The sequence below is a fragment of the Manacus candei genome, unplaced genomic scaffold (assembly GCF_025592945.1).
Source record: "Manacus candei isolate 608988 ecotype Guabito, Panama unplaced genomic scaffold, ASM2559294v1 h1tg000041l, whole genome shotgun sequence".
Lineage (NCBI taxonomy): Eukaryota > Metazoa > Chordata > Aves > Passeriformes > Pipridae > Manacus > Manacus candei.
The window spans coordinates 499,297-517,108 of record NW_026138089.1 but is presented as its reverse complement, the minus strand read 5'-3'; the positions used below and the strand labels follow the sequence as shown (position 1 = coordinate 517,108).

The following is a 17,812-nucleotide window of genomic DNA, read 5'->3' as shown; positions in this document are numbered from 1 at the left end:
AATGCAGCATATTCACTGATATTCCTTTCACTGAAATAGCTTAATTTTTATTAGATCCTCCATTATTTATTAACAGAATCATTAAAAGCGAAGAGTTAGTGATTAAATGGTCTGCCAAGCAGCCTACACTAGAGCATAGATTAACCCATTTTATCTTATAGATGTGCTTCTGTTAATAAAATCCAAAGCTGCTAAAATATGGAAAAAAACCCCTCCACCAGAGAGGCACATCTGAAGTCATAATAAGCATGCAATTTGGGTATTCAAAATGACATCATGACAGCTGCTATGCCTTCTAAGTATTGAAAGTGGTTCAAAAATAAAGCAGTGGTAACACACTTTGGCAAATTGCTTCAATTGGCTTCCCACCATCCAAAAGTCAACATTAACAGCAGCTTGGTTTGATTTTTTTCATCTGCCTTTTGTAAAGCAGATTAGACAGTGAAAAGATTCGGGATTTTTTTTTTTTTTTAATTTCTGTCCCAGTCTTTCAGTAAGAGTTTGCAACAATACACCCAAATTACTTTGTAAACCCAGTGCACAGTCCTAACGTGCTAATTGAAATACAATTTTTTTCTACTGCATGTCTGAAATGTGTTACTATGGCTCACATATTCCCCTTGCAGAAAATTTTAACCTTGACAAAAGCACTGTCTTTCTCTGTCAGTTAATTTCAGTTTATTTCCTCTGGAAAAAATCTTCGTCTTAACAATTCATCCAACTGAGAAAAAACCCCACCGAACATCTGGTAGAGATCTCTTACCTAATGACTGGTAAAGCTCAGTCATCTTGGGATGATCCCAGCAGGTCGTTTGCGTCTCATGGCTACAATACAAAACATGAAAGTTAGTAAAGTAAAATTTCTCTCTCCATCTCACAGCAAGTGATGCAGGTTGCACATCAGAGCACTACCCACATCTTGGGTTGCTCCAGCAGGGATTCTCAGCAGTGGCAGGCATGTCTTCTTTCAACATGAGGCACTAACTTGGAGCACTATATTTAGTCAAGGGCTCATGAAACAAAATTAAAAGTAGTGCTAATATTAAAAAAACTGCAAGTATTCAGATATGTCAATGTTTTGAGGAATTTGTAAGCACAGTGATCAGTTCTAAAGAACTCTTTGTTTTGTACAGGTCATTCTCCGGTTGCTCCAAACTAGAGGATAGACATTTGAAAGGGCTTCATTCTTAAAGCATTTATGGGAACTCTGACCAGATACTGAGATCCATGGCATTTTTGATCTGCTTTCCCCTACACACTCTCTCCCACGTGGAAGGTAAGAGTTATCCAAAGCAGCAAAACTCATCTTTCCTTTCAGTCCAGACACCTGCACTAAAACCCCCATGCAACAGCCTACTGATCCACCACCAGCTCACACCACTTCTCAGGCCAATGCCTCGCACCCTGTATTGACAGTCTCTTTTGGCAAAGACTCTTGGCTGCTCCTCTTCTTCCCTGGGACTCCCAGGCCCTTTCCCTTGTCCCGGAGGTCCCTGTGCAGTGTCAGGCAGCAGAGCTGTTGGGAAGCCAGGGGAAAGCTAAAGCGGGTTATGAAACGCTGCAGTATGACTAGAATGTAAATTGGACAGTCTCTGCATTGAGGGGAGCAGCCTCCAGCTCTGCAACACAACATGTTGCCGAAAGACAGGCAGCGTGAGAAAGCCAACAGAATGAAGTGTTAGCGGGTGTAGTAGCAACTCATGTCTCCTAAGGTTATACTTTTTATGAATTTGTTTTTTAATGACAGCATAGCTAACATGATTATGTTTCTATTAACGTAGAAGTCTTGCTTATCTATCCTGTAGCCAACAAGTCCTGTTCATACAGAATTCAGCAACATTAAAAGATAACCACGACTGTCCATAACAAAAAAAAAATCCAGAATACATATGTAGCATACAGTTGCTAGCAAAAACATTGATCATTTCTGTACTTAAAAGCAGACATAAGGGTTTCAACATGCACACATCATTTGAGAGAAAATATGCAGGAGAGCAGGACCTGACCCACAGAGCTGTGGAGCTCCTGGAGCACATACCTCCCAGCTCCAAAAGATTAAACCACCACCCAGCAGCACCCGTACACCCAACTGTGCCCTGGAACACTGATGAGGTTGTTTTAGAGAACAAACGTTCCTTGAGTTCTCATTTTGAGGCACTGATGTTCCCAAGTGCACATTTATCCTTTACAGGCTAAGAAGAGGTACAACTTCCAATGAATCACTTCAACACCACCCCTACTCACGGAAAAAAGAAAATCGTGACATGTTTTCTTAGTGTGATTTAATTTTGGCCTTAAAAGACAGACTATTTATTTGATCCATGCGAATACTTTACTGCTCCAGTAACCTCTATATGTTCAGCAGCTTACTATATATATTTCCAGATTTTCCTCTGTAACTGCAATGAAGAATGAAAGGGATCACAGGTACTAAGAAGAAGGAAAAAAACACTGCCATAGTGCTGCCCTACTTGAGCACAGGCTTTTAAACAAGTCCTGTCTCATCAACCTCAGCATTCCCACCCCTTCCCAATTCCTGCAGTGGCTGAAGGCAGTGAAAGAGGGAGGAGGACACCAGAAGAGCAAAGCAGTCTTGTTCTTTGCTTGGTTAAAAATGAATGCTGCAAAGGGAGGTGGCTGCAATTGCATTCAGAAATCTCAGCCTGGTCTGGGTTTGAGGTTGTTTTTTTTTAATTCCCAGAAACTGGGTAGCTTCAAGTGAAAACCTATGGATCTGAGCCCCCCACCCCCCCCAAGCCCCTGCATTTCCCACCTTGCTTGGGTACGGGCAGGTTTTGCAGAGAGAATGTAACACAAGAACTTTTTACCATACCCGGGCATAAAGTGTGTTTTTGAAGAAAAACAGAAACAGTTTTGTTCACACATTCAGTTCCTAAAAACTCAGCCACCTGAAGCCTCTGCTGATATAACAACAGTCCAAAGCAAAAGAGGAAGGAGGAGAACTCATGGCAGAAGATGTTGTAGCCAGGGATGTCACAATTCAGGTGAACGGGCTGCAGACCCAAGCAAACATTCATACTCACAGACCTGGGGTCGCAGTTTGTTTTCACCCAATGTCAATCTCATATCAGGAATTCCAGAGGCATGAGCTTGGCTGCCCTGGCTTGCTTTCCCACGGGCAGGTAGCCCCAGAAGTGGATATTTGAACAGAAACTATACCATCGTTTGTATGCCAAATCATGTAGTAAAAATGAGAAAAGGAACTTAAGGAAACAGTTACAAGAAATCTCTGAAGAAAACCTGCCTACCTTTCTGCATTAAATTAGTCTGGCAGACCCAAACTGTTCTATGGATAAACTAGACCACACTCCATAGTTGCTACCCTGGCAGCCTTCAAAGAAACTGATTCCTCATGAAAATATTTAAAAGCCATCAGATATCTGTCAAAGGTAAATACACATAAGATTATAGAATCCCAGGTCTGTGAGGGACAGAAGAACAAAAAGATCATCTTAGTGTGAAAAACTAGTATGGTCAATCACTAATCAACATGACACAGATGAGTTGAATTTTAAATAAATGACCTTTTAAATAAAATTTCCATCACCAAAAAACCACTGGACTCCAACTGTTTTCATATATTTTCAATAACAGTAACCCTAGACCTCTCCTCATGGTGTAAGATTAATTATCTTGGAGATGGGCATTTTCTAAGGAATGATTTCATTAGCTTCATCTGCAAGCGATAAAGACTAAACTTGCAGGGCAGGTACATTTCCCCTTTTGCTTTAATTTTACACTTTGTTGCAACTTAGAGGAAATATTCGTTTCCTTAAGACTACAAAAGTCAAATAAGTAGAGACCCTAAGTCTTTGGCCCACCACGTTCCCAGCAGTGACTATGCAATGTATCCCACACCAGGTGGTGTGGCTGCCCTCGGCAGGGATCACCCATCTGGTACCAGACCCGGGGATGGGCTGGTCAGCTGTGAGCACACCTCTGTGCTTTTGCAAACAAAAGCAAGGGCTTTGAAGTGAACTGAACCTTGGTGGCTGCAATTTCTGTAGAGGTTGAGTGCCCATACAGAGCCAGGGCAGACTTTGCTGGTACTTTACATGCAGAACACAAGAAGGCTGCAGATATTTCACTCCAGCTAAAAGGCGTTCGCTTCCCAACGTTCTCAGCTCGGAAAATTATCAACTATTCTGCACACAAGGGTAGCTCCAGGAAAGGTTAGATTCCATCAAGGCTATTCTTCATAAGCCTCTTTGCCATTTTCAAAGGCCATTTAATTGTGAGCTTTGGGGTTGGACCGGTGGGGGAGGATTTGTGTGTATGCCCTTATTGTGAACACCGTCTGAAGTGAAATGCCAGCTCAGCAGTTTCAGGCAGCCTCAACCACACTTGGGAATGCTGTAGCATCCTTAATAGATCTGCAGTAAAGTGTTTGCCAGAGTTTCAAACTCCGGTGAACAAGGCCCTTTACAGCCTGTAAGTCAGGAAGACATGAAAAGTATAGTGCAAGTCCTCTTGACTAGCAGTAGCTGAAGCAGGGTGAGAGTATGTGCAGAAATAAGTACTTGGAATGCTTTTCCTACAAACCACCAACACAAAAAGGCATCAACGCACACAGCCAGCAGTTCTGCAATACTGCACATGCTCAGAGGATACATTTTTCAATTTGGCTCTACAGTTAGGTCAACTAAATTGATCACTAGCTTTTAAATCATGGGCATTCTGCAACAAATAAAAATATAAATGCGCTCACTTGGCTTATTTTCCTCTTTCTCACCTAACTTGAACTGCAAAAGCGGAAAGGGAATTAAAACCAGGCCTGGAAAGGAGATGAGCAGCAATGGCTAATGGTGACACCTAGACACGGGTGTGACGGGTACACTAAATACACTGATAATTCAGTGGAATGAAAGCACAGTCTTCACTTGAGACATCCTTTCGGAACCACAGGACCACTTCATTAAAGGATGATTATATTATCTTAGCAAGGATAATTTTTATGTGGGGAATTCTGTCACACCATGCCTGTGTGAACTCCTCTGTTCCTGCCAACAGCAGAGAGATTTGTCTCTCATCGCTGTCAGCAGAGCCAATAACACACAGCATTGGAAACCTGAAATCAGGAGATGATATCCAAACTGACATGCTAGCTGAATTACAGTTCCCTTGTTATAACTTGATCAGTTTGGCCAAAATACAGTTATTTTATCTTCATTCCTTTTATATTACTTCTGAGCAACACCAGCAGCAGGAGTGGAAAGCAATGCTCCCCCACACCCAAATTCCTGCACACCCCCCACCAAACATTCCTGCACCAGCCACACCATAACATTTGCAAATCTTTTAACTGTTTTTGATTGCACTCCTTCTCCCTCACCCTTTTTTCAAAAAACCAAAACCTATATCCAGGATTAGGTCTCGTGTATTCACTGCTCAGCTCCAGAATAGAATTTTAGGTTGCAGCTGCAGAGTCCTTTTTAAACTCTTACAGCCCTCTTTATTGGTGATACTAGAGCCAGTTCTGCTGCATTTCTCCCCACACCCTTCATTAGAAAATGCAACATGAATGAGATGTGCAAGTGCATAGATGTGCATAGAATAAGAAATTCTACCATGTAGCAATAAATAAGTAGTTACATATACTGACAAAAAAAGAGCCAAAATTATAGTGATATTTTACAAAGCACTGAACTGATCTATTTTCAAACAACACAATTTATAATACCTCTCACCTTCTGGCTTTACGAGGAATAAAATGTTACTCCAACCACCTTATGACTGTTGTCAAAAAGCCAAAATAAGCATGATAGTTGTTTGGATTTTACTAAACTAACCTAAATGCAACTGAAAGAGTTTGAATGAACAGACATTACCTTTCATTTAAAAGAAAAATGTTTTCATCAGCAGATGACAGTGATTGCAAGGAAGATTTAATATTTTTCTTTTTACAGCGTTTCATTAATTCCTTTGATAAAACAAGTTACTGCTATGGAAAGTATTAGCAATGTAAAAAGGTGGCACTCCTTTGTGCTTTACAAAGGACTACTGTTTTCATCTGTAAATCTAGAGACTACTGATCTGTGCAGAGATTATTTCTGTTTAAGCCAAGGATCAGCGTCCCTTCAGCAGGAATTTGACTTTAGCCTGTTTTATTGGCTTTTGTGAGATTTATCAGACTGCTGAAGGCAGGTACCAATACATATTAAAGTTTCTTGCCGATACTGGAAATGAATAGCAGGAGAAGGGCAAATATCAGCTGTCAAGTACTGAATAGTAACTCTTTTTTTCTCCCTTGCTGTTAAACATTTATTTTGTCCGCTCTGTCGGGGTAAAGATTTGCGCTCAGTGGCTTGGGCTGGGTGAGCCTTGCCCCCCCGGCTTGTCACTCTCCACTGATCTATTTGCTTTCCAAAGCCTATCCTCTCTGCTCCTGCCAAAGCAATTTCACTGCAGGGTCTTGTCAAATCCAGGCTCAGAAAAGCGACGGCCTTGAACAATTCCTTAGTGCTAAAAAGGTCAAAGATCCCAGATATAACCAGGTTTCCCGTTTCCTCAGTTATGTACACACACACCTGCAAAAACCACCTCTCTGCCCAACTTCAGTCCAAGGCGCAGGCTGGAGACACCGGTGGTGTCCCGGGCTGCAAGATGCTTTACAGCAGCTATTAAAAGGCAATATAAGGTGCCATACAGCACCAATAAATACAGCACTTGCAGTGCAACAGCCCAGAGGGAATCCCCTCCCAACCTCTTCTGCCTATTAACTTGAAACATTACTTCTAAGCATGAAATTACACGGGAGGGGCTGGGGGGGGAAGGAAAAAAAAAGGAAAAGAAGAAGAAGAACAAGCCATGCACCCCCAAGCACGTTTGTTTTCAGAAATTCCGCTGGAGTTCACGCCCGACCCGAGATGCCCCACAGGCGATGTGCCAGGCAGGTAACGCTGTGCAGCACCGCGCTACCCCCAAAAAACCGCGCGCATCCCACACAGCTGGCTCGGCTTTCCGCCCCCCGAGCCCGCACCGGCACAAGTACGGGCACAGGTACAGCCACCGGCACAGGTACAGCCACCGGCACAGGTAGGGGCACAGGCAGGGGCACAGCCACGCGTGCGTGCCGGCTCACACCGCCATCTCCTACGTGTGCCAACGGGGCGCATCCAGCGCCCAACTACGGCCTCGGGAGCGGCGAAAAGCGCCGAACCGAACGCGCCTTCCAAGTTCCCCGAAGAAACCCGGCGGCAAGTTGAGATTTTTCGGTGTAAGAGATGACAGGCTCCGCCGCCGGTGCCGAGGGCGGCCGAACACGCCGCCGGCACCGCCGCGGAGCGCGGGGTGGCCCCGGGGCTCGGCGGAGCCGCCCCCGCCGCACCTGCCGCCCCGCGACCCCGCATCGCCCTTACCCCTGGAGCTGCTCCCTCATGGCGGCGGCTGCGGAGACAGAAACAGCGCGTCCGCCCAGCCCCGCCGCTCAGCGCCACTGCGGCCGCCCTGCCGGCAGGGAGGGACGGCGGGAGGGAGAGAGGGAGGGAAGGATGGAGGGAGACAGGGAAGGAGGGAGGGGACGGGGCTGCCCCGCCCCGCTCCGCTCCCGCCCGGCGGCGCTGCCGGCGCCGCACCCCCTCACCCGCCCCGGCATCCCGGCTGCGGGGCGTCTGAGGGCACCTTGCCGGCTTCCCCGGGGCTGTGCAGCTCTTCTGGAGGCGGGAGGAAACCCTCGGGGCTTCCTTTGACTTCTTTTTGTTTGTTTGTTTTTTTGTTGTGCGTCCTTTGCCCTGCCCCGGGCCGGCCAGAGAGATGGGTGTGCCGAGAGGCGGCAAATCGGTTCACTTTCAGAGAGCCTGGGAAGAAAACTTAGCTAAAATATGCACCGAATCTGGAACGGATTTGAAATGGGCCTTAACCTGCCCTTTTTTTTTTTTGCTTTTTTTTTTCTTTTTGCTTTGCAGCTGTTAATTTCGGCGCTTAAAATGCCGAGTGGTTTATTTGTGAGTGAAATCAGGTAATTTAATTTCTGAGGGCTTGCCCTGGCCCTGCAGGGAAGGGTGGGCATCTCCTCCTGGTCAGCCAGAGCAGAAGAAATAGTTCTGCTCACGCCGAGTTACTGTTGTGATGTTTCTTTGCATTAATATGTAATCATCATCATGGCTAGGCTTCACGAACGAAGATTAATATGTAATATGCATTACACAAAGGAAAGCCAACAATCTCCTCTCAGTGTCACAGGCACTTCAAATCAGTGTGGCCAGTCTCCATTCATGCATATTGTACATCTATGTCCTTTATTCATTAAAATGAGGCTGCAAAAAGAACTGAGTCCTTCACATAATCAAGTAGTTTTTCAAGCCTTAGAGATTGTGCTTTCTTGGTAAAACCACCCCAAAAAAATAAAAAGTATCTTTCAAATCAGAATCATAGAATGGTTTTGGTTGGAAGTGACCTTGAAGATCGTCTTGTTCCATCTCCCCTGCCATGGGCAGGGACATCTTCCACTAGACCAGGTTGCTCAAAGCTCTGTCCAGCCTGGAATGCTTCCAGGGATGGGGCATCTACAACTTCCCTGGGCAAGCTGTGCCAGTGCCACACCACCCTCACAGTAAAGAATTTCTTCTTAATATGTAATCTAAATCTATCCTCCACCTTTCAAATGTACAAAAAGTCCTCCCTGTTTTTACACTGGGAAGATGCAGGCCTAGAAGCACAGAAAATTCATCCCACCCATAGTTTCTATACCACAGGAATATCCCATAGATTGCTTTCCTATTACATACATGTCAGTAGGCACTGAACTTGGAAGGTTTTAGCCTAAGTACCAGGATATTCAGGGCTCCCCTTAAGGCTCCAGGTCACTGGGTTATCTGAATTTAAGAAAAGTTCAAAAAGCAGTTCAAGGAGAGCCCACGTGTTTTTTTTCCAGAAGCATTAAAAGTGTGAGATGCTCAAGGTTCAACCTCTCAGGCCCTCAAATGCAAATATAAAAATTAATGGAATTGAATACTAAATTCTCATAGTTTCCAGATGATTTAGTTTGTTTTAAAAGGTCTAACTCATAGTTTTCAGTTACCTTGGACCTACAGCACTACCACAACGTGGAAAGGAAACAGAGGATTAATTTTTGTGTAAACATAAATCACTATGTTAAAACTCATTACCTTGTGAATTTTCCGTTTAATTCAGTGGATCTGGTATTAGATCTATTGCTCCGTCAAGTATCTTAATTTTGAGGTGAATAAACTGGCAGAAGGCTGTCAATTATGTTACATCAGCAATCTCACATTTTCCCATCTTTAGCCAAGTTTTAAGAAGTGAGGAATCTTTCTCTAAGTTTTGGTTTGCCTCTCACTTGGGAGGAACCTCAGGGCTCACAACAAGGAGAGAGCAGCTGCCCATGTCATACAAAGGGACAGGGGCAGCCAGAGGCCCCGTTTCACAGCAAAAGTGGTTTGTTTTCCCTCAGAAGTATCTAGCACTGATACCTCCACCCCTCCCCGATATACATTCCTTCAATTTTTACTGTTTCTGGAGTTTCCTGGTCTGCCTTAACAGAAGCTTGATGCTGCTATTATCACGCTGGTCTTCTTTCCCATACAATAGTGCCAAGTAATAAGAATTTAAAAACCAGTCTGAATTTCTCATACTTTGCATAATCTTCTTTCTCCTTGAGTTACAAATAAAGCATTGTATTCAATTAGACTCACAGCAGGTGAAAACCCCAATTAGTGAATCCATTTTCTTGGCTTTTTTTCCCTACCTTACACCCACACACCACTTTTTTTTTTTTTTTTAACAATAAAGGGGAACTCTGAGTCATTCCTCAATTGAAAAGCAAATTAACCCTTTGATCTCCCAAATCAAACTATTAGTCGCTCAGGAACATCCAGGGGAAAACATGAATGTTGAAGGATTAACAGATTAAGGCCTATTGACTTTATAAATTGATTTTTATAAAAAAATCTATTTCATGTAGTTCTGACTGTTGTCTCCAAATTCACAAAAGCTTTTAGGCGTTTTGATTGGCCTGAAAATTATATTTTTCCTGTATAATGTACACACGTAGTACCACTCTTGCTTCAAATTACTTTTAAACTACCAATAATTTCATACAAAAATATATTTTGTTTGCAGTGTAAGTGGTTACTGTCTTTGGCATTTGCAACTGAAGCCAATCCTTATGCCATACTTAATTTTAAGCCATTTATTTGATAAAAGATAGTGATCTTCCTGTAGAAAATAAAACAGGATTACAGACTGAGCTCAATTTTAATTGCCTGTGGTGCTTTTCTTATGCAGGGGCTATTAAGTCAACTTGTGCACCTACACAGAGACCTTAATCAGAAGAAGAACCGTGTTTATTTCTTTTAAACTATTGGTCTGTCCTGGACTGTATCTAGTTGAGGTATCTATGTCTGCAACATTTAATAGCACCCGGTGCTTAAAGGGAAATCACAGCTGCCTAAAAAGTGGGGGATAATACTTAGAAGTGGTCTTATTACCCCAAAACTCTTCCAGAAAAAAGAGAAATAGATGAATTGGATTTGCAGGCAGCCTGACTGCACTGCTTGCTGTCCAAATGGTCACTGGAATCTTTGTACTTAAGAAACCTGATCTTTCAAAGTTTTTGATCTTTTCAATATTTTCTTCTCAGAATGTTGTCTCTTTTCTATGTGGAAAGAGCCAAAGACATATGCGCATTAAAAAAAAATAAAATAATGTGAACATAAAATAATTGATTCCTAAACATTAATGTTCAAGTATAAATCTAAGTTTTATGTACAAGATTAGCATCATTACTCCACGTTACAGACAGATATGGAAACCCAAACACAGAAATGGGTAGGGACTTGCCTAAAAGTGGGGCAGACATTAAGGGTACAAGTTTGCTTTTAAGTTTAGCATTTTGTGAGTTAGAAAACTAGAGAGACGTTCCTTTAGTTTTAGTGTCATGGAAAGTGAAGATACAACACTTTCCTATTAACTAAGCCTTGCTTCCAGAGCTCTGTGAAGCGTGCATCCCTCCTTGTAAGTGTGGCTGTACCATTTCTCATTATCTGGGCAGTGGATTAGCTTGCCTTGCATATAAGAAGATGTGGTGCCCTGTGTCAGGCTGGCTAATCCGTTACGCTGTTTACATCTATTTTCTTTTTCTTGGTATAAACAAATAAATACTAAAAATCACTTGAGATGGCACAATGACACTTTCCTGGATCATCTCTCTTAAATATACTCCAAGGGCTGACACCTCCAGGATGTTTTGGGTATTTCTTGATAGCTCTCTCAGAAGAGCCAAGAAGAGAATACTGGCTTGAATGCAGCAGGTTTGTTTTGTTTTGGGGAGTTTTTTGCCTGTTTGCACATTACCACTGGAAATAAATTAAAATACTGCAAATGTAATGAAGGAAATAGTTTTGACATCCTCCATTCATTTTCCCCAACACTGTACTGTAAATTAAAGTAAAACATTCCCAGCTCAGTATACTTATAATCAGTTATTTACACCATGGGATGTTGGGGAAGGAGCATTCCACTCCCTGTTCAGATGGAAACCTAACCTGTGTCACTTAGGAAGGGTGATGAGCTGGTGCTTCTTCTTACCCAGGGCTCATTGTCTGCAGGTAACTGGCAAGTGAAGCTCACAAGACTTTGCCTGACATGTTTCGCTGAGATGTTCTTGGAACAGACAGAGAAGGAAGATGATTTTTTTTTTTTAATAAAACTAATTCTGCAGTAAATATCACAGAGCTTACAGCAATGTAATGCCCAGTCTGGAAAGTATTGGTACACGGCACATGTGACAGGAGTACATCTGTTCCTGCTGAATGCTCAGTGGCAAAAACTCTGCATTCCTTTGGGCTGTACTTGCTTTTACTACAGTAAAGACACCTGATTAAAAGTGAAATCTTAGTCACCCTACAAGATGGGTATCACAGAGCCTCAGGAGCAGCCTGTGTGTGCCTTATGTTGCACTGCATTGCCTGCTGTTGCTAAAAGGTGAATGAGAGGGTGCCTGTCATTTTGAATATATTAGACATATGTATGAATTTCATCTGGCTGAAATCTTCGAAAGGCTAATTTGGAGAGCCAACATTTATTGTTTAAGCTGATAGTGACAATTTAAACACCTTGCAGTAGCAGAGTGTTCAGTTTATACTGCCATGTATCTGACCTTGAAAAGAGGAGTTGAGTGGGACTGAGATTAATTAAGATTACATGCATGGGGTGGATGTGGTGGGTAGCACATCCCAGTTCCACCACCACTATGAGCTCTTCAGGTGAGCACCTGAAAATATCGAAATCTCTTTTCTCCCTTCCATGAGAAACCACAACAAATAAAGGAAATTAAGAAAGAAGTAACCCTTACTCTTCTGGGATGGAGATGAACTGCAGTGTGAATAGTCTCAAGCATGGGAGATCAAGAAGCAAAGTGTTGACATAATGCTAGAAAACTAAAAGTAGTAAAACCCCCACTGAAAGCTTTTGGAAAACTAACAGGGAAAAAGAGAAAATTATATATATATATAAAAAAATAAGACTTGAAATCTACTAGCCAAAAACTTAGGTCAAGCATAACTGCTTTCTGATCTTTACGATACACAAAAAAGACCTGAAAAATAATAATTATACCGTAGTAAATTCTTGGTTTGAGGACTCTGTAGTGGCAAAATGAATGGTTATCGTATCAAGGAGTAAGACTGAGAAAAAATGCAGAGTAATAAGGACAAATTAAACAAAGCAGCAAAAGCAAACTCCGTTTCTTTCTTTTCTTTGCATGCCCAGTTGGAAATAAATGATTGTTTTGCCTCCTGGGGGGATTAAAATAAGCAGGATTTGATAAACTCTCTCACTCACCGACTCTCTTTTCACCTCAAAATCTTTTTTTCCATGCATAAAATTATGTGTTGCAAACACAAAAGCTGGCTTCCAAAATCATTAACTTCTCCACTGTTTCCTATCAATGCACAGATCTCAATAGCAAGAAACTCTGTCTCTTGCAGTCCTACTTCACTCAGGCCCAGAAAACCTGATGCTAGCTACTAGTCACCATCCATTCCTGGTCCCTAACAAGCAGCCACCTCTTCCAAAGGCTTCCACAGGCATCAAAGGAGAAGCATGCCTTCTTTTTTTTTTTTTTGCTAATTTATTTTTTGGTTGCATTCCATAATATACGCAGTTTTGAGACTATTAAATCTATGTTTTGTGACTAATGTAATACAAAGAATTTTTTTTTTCTTTCATTGAGGAAACTTTTTCAAAATGTCTTGATGCAAATATTACCTAGGAGAGAAAATACTCATTTGGGAAAAAAAAGCCACTAAGATCATGCTAGGAGATGACATCCTGGGATATTCCAATGGTAAGGCTGCACCTATGTAGTAAACGAAGAGAACAATGAAATCTCTTCCATTTTATGACAGCTATATGCAAATTCCCAGTCAGGCCACTAGCTAGGCAGACTTCAAACCTTTGAAGTAATGTATTCATTTTTTGCTGTCTATATTCTGCCTGCATTTCAGCAATGGGTGCTTTGCTGTGTTCTCACAGGAAGTTGTAGTTTTTGTTGATTTGAAATATAGGTTGAACCTGTCATACATATCATGCTGTTTCCTCAATGATTATAATATACCATACATAACATAATATGTAATTCAAACACAAGAGGCCCTGCCTACTTTTATATACACACTAGGCTTTTTCATTATCTTCCCAAAGATGTCGAGGCCATTGACCTCAGTAAGTATTATTTTGAGGTCGTATTCCTAACCTTTTCCCTGGACTGGACCATGCAGAGCCCTGATGTGGGAAAGGGATGGTTCTCCCTTCCTGGTAAATCATTGGTAAACACATTGATATAGATTCCAAACTAGAGAGTCTTTAGCTTCCCTCCTGGTGTAACATGAGCAAAGCTTAGTCTTTCTGCATGGCAAGATTGCTTTGCCCTCTCTTCCTAAATTACTTATGTGGGGATCCAGGAAGCGGAGCACTGCAACTGGGGGTAGAATCTTCCCAGAGAGGTTAACGGCAGGAGGGAGCAGCTACACCTAACTGGCCTCACCAGTAATTCTGTCCAGGCTCCTTCATCTGATCCAGGTGACATTTCTCAGCATTTATTTGCATAGAAATGCAGCTTCAGGTTTAGGGTTGTGCAACTACTCCCAATCTGAGGTCATCAAGAAAAGAATTCTGGAAAGGAAAAGTTTCTCATCTGCCATTTCTGAAATCAAAACTTTTTATTTCATTTCTAAACAGTATCCTATGAAAAATGTGCTTAACTTTGGCTAGAAAATGAGACAGTTGTTCATACAGCTCTGGCAGTGCCCTTTAATGGCAAGTGGCACTAGTCTCATCTTGTCCATGCCAAAGAGTGAAAATTAGTGTTTATATATAGAGTCATTTGAAACAAATACAGGCATACAGATGCCTACATTAACTACTGCTTCCAGAGACACATGAATCAGTATCAGCTACCATGGTACCATGTCCTAGGGCACAGATACCATTTTATCCTAATTGAATCTAAATGTATGTTAGCACTTAAATACTTCAGTAAAGAGGGATACAAAGGAATTTTGAGGTAAGATAAAAATTATTTCTTAGCTAAGTGGATTTCATTCATGCAAAGGATTTCATTCAAATCTCCTGTGGCAAGTTCAAGCATTTACACTTTGGCACATGATCCACATAATTCCAGACAGCTTCTGCACCTTCCATTTACTGAACCTTAATATGGTTCTTCCTACAAAGTAGTCCTCCCAGCTTTTACATTTAGGTATCTTTGTGTAGCTCCTACTGTCTCGGGCACAGTAGCTGGCAGTTAATTCAGGGAAGAATCCTGTGGGTGCTCCCTGATAGAAAAAAAGTGCTGCTAAACTATATTGCACAGTTTAAACTTCATGCTTGTCTAAGTCTAATAATGGGAATGCATTTAGTAGAACTCAATGTCTAAGTACACTTTCAGTATTTCATATGTTAGAATTGAGCCAAACGACTCATGGTACATCTGAACAAGGCTTCAAATAGCTTGCAGTTCTACTGGCATACCTTCATTCAGTTTTCTGATCTCAATTATTAAACAGAAAATGGAATCTCTTAAGTGAAAGAATAAACCTGCAAAATTAGGTTTCTCGCAACACATCCAAATTCACTGTGAAAAAATTTGCAATGAAAATCAGAGATGCCTTGTCTGCCCAAGCCAAAGAGCCTTGACATTTATGATCAAAGGTACACAGATGACTTTCAGGACCTGCCATACTCCATTACTAAATCAAGAACAATGGTGAATGTGTTTAGCTCAAAATCAGCCAAAATAATTTTTTTCTTTCTATACTGAGCATTTTTCCACATTGAACTAAACGAACATTTTCCATATTTGTATTTTGAACTATTTGCTGCTTCTTTAGGAAATTACTTTTAAAGGTGCAAACTAAATCCTGAACAACCCATACAGCCCTAAAATATTAAGGATTTAAACATTGGTTATGGTCCATATTGACATTCTTAGACTCCTGCTGCTACATCTGACTCCCTTGAACACATTATCAGAAATGTCAAGCTGCAAATTCTAGCATATCAAAATCTTCAGCTTTTTCTAAAATAGTCCAAACTTAAAGAGAAAATTCTTATTGCTAGAAGTTACCCATCTTTATCATCTCCCACACTGCATGACATGGAATGCTAGATTATTTGAAAAATTCAAAATAACTAACTCCATATTATCAATCCTAAGAAACATCACACAGTTCTTTTCACTTTCCTTTCAGGAAAAAAAAAAAAGAAGGTTTTAAATTCAAGCAAGATTTCTCTATATCTACATGGTACACTACAAATGCAGAGCATGCACAGCAACCAAGCCATTTGTTTATTTAATAGTGTCCAGAACTTGGTATTTTATACCGGCATAAATTTAATAGACATAGATAACATAGATAACACACACTGTGTGGAAGATGATTTTCTGACTGTCATTAAAGTTAGAAAGAAGGATCATCTAAACTCACATCTCCTGTCTCAGAAAGCATTACAAGTGTTCGAGCATTTATCCTTAATCCCAAAATAAAACCAGTCTGTCATATAAAGAAAAAATAAAGTGTTGTTTTAAATTATTATTCTTCTCTTAAGGTAAATAATTTTCCTCAAATTACTATCAACAGCTCTGGTTTGTGGTTGCCAATTTTAGAATCAAATGTCATTTTGCAAATAATTATCACCCCTTCAGGTAATGTCGTTATACTAATATGCATCAGGTAAGAGAAAATAATAATAAAAAAGAACTTCAACCATATCTTTTAAATAAAAACAAAGTTAAAATATATGATTTTGAAATACTTTTGTACTTTAGCAATAAAACTTATTTTTGCTTATGGACATTAGAAATTTTATCAGTATTCAGAAATTAATCTCTTTTCATTTCTGAATACTAATAAAAACTGTAACTTTTCCACAGTTTTGTTGCTGCAGTTGCTCTTCATTCTCATTCTTAAAATTCTAGTATTATTATTTCTCAAATTATTATCCTTCCACCCATGTCCCAGACAATTTATTCTGTTTTTAGGGTAGCTAACAGAGCAAATAATTTACTAAGGATAAAAATAATTTTGCAAAGATTTGCAGAAGCTGACAGACTAAGAATTCTGCCAAATAGAACCTAAGCAGAGAGTAGAGGATAAGACCCCATTTAATCCACTGTTTTTATTCAAAATAGTGTATTTAATACTGAACTAAAACCTTTGGAGAGTTTTATTTTTAGCAGCTTTCCATCTTGAGCATTCATTTGGATTTACTCTAAGAATTACAATTTAGGAAACAAAGCAAAGAAACTTATTTCTTGTTTGTTACTAAGATATCATCATTAGAAGTCTTCCATTCCCCAAACAAATAAAGATATTTTTTTCCTTTATGCCATATTATTATAATCTTTCTGATAGTTTTCATTGTAAACATTATACTTCACTGAGTTTTAAAATTTAAAAAAATTAAATTTTTAAAGGGGATTTTATGCAATGAAAATGATCATTTGGTGGTGACAATACACTATGTTGGATCAGAGATGACAAAAGTGACTGCTTTATTTCCACGTCAACATTGTACATGAAACTTGCTCACAATCTGGAGAAAACGAGGCCAGCGTGATTACATCTATGCTGCCATTTAATTAAATGATTTAGTTTATGGAATAGCCAAGAGAGAGCAACTCTTCAAATGTGACAATATTTTAGTTATTTGAACTTTCTAGTGACATGTTACCGTGGCACTGCTACGTGTGTCTGCCCTGACAATAATAGTTGTTTCTTGGCCCAAATTTCACACAGTGACCCTTGTTCTTATTGCTGAGAGGTGAATGGTTCTACAGCAGACTGGTCATGGTACTCCTCTACTTGCTACTTAGTGCTCCTGTGAACTCAAGGCATATATATGTGCTTTGATTTAAAATATCTATATAAATATATATTATTTCAAATTATCCGACCTAATGTGGGAGTTGGATGCAGCTGAACTGCTGAAACAGCCATGGTACCTTTTTGAAACTAGTTGGGCCTGTCCCTGCAGAATAAATCCATCACAATAAATGGCTAAAACATCTCCCTACTAGCCAGGAGAGTTCTAGATCAGCTCAAATTCCTGTGATTTTAATGCCATGCAATATAGTCACAAGTTCTGTGCTGTGCTAGATCCTCAAGCTTTTGTGATGAACTTACCAAAGAAATCAGTTGGTGACCAAACTAATTATTTTTAAGCATTTTTTCTGTCCAGAAAGCAACGAATTTGACAAAACCAATCACTACCAAGGAAGAACAGCCATAAATGCTGAATGCTCTACATGTAATTTCCAAAGTTTGCAGCA

General features: G+C 40.6%; 1 protein-coding gene across 8 annotated transcripts in view; it reads right to left on the bottom strand.

Moving 5' to 3' along the window:
• Positions 1 to 17,812, bottom strand: part of LOC127474395 (dystrophin-like) — a 589,003-nt gene that overhangs the window by 74,580 nt on the left and 496,611 nt on the right. For 4 of the 8 annotated variants that reach the window (XM_051795063.1, XM_051795061.1, XM_051795064.1 and 1 more), the window contains exons 1-2: positions 7,380 to 7,535; positions 764 to 825 (exon numbers count right to left, since the gene is read on the bottom strand). In XM_051795063.1, the coding sequence (XP_051651023.1) occupies positions 764 to 825; positions 7,380 to 7,399 (82 nt within the window). In that variant the 5' untranslated portion in view covers positions 7,400 to 7,535. Of the gene's footprint in view, positions 1 to 763; positions 826 to 7,379; positions 7,536 to 17,812 lie in introns of those variants that run through there. The other 4 variants (XM_051795060.1, XM_051795058.1, XM_051795057.1 and 1 more) reach the window with 1 other exon arrangement.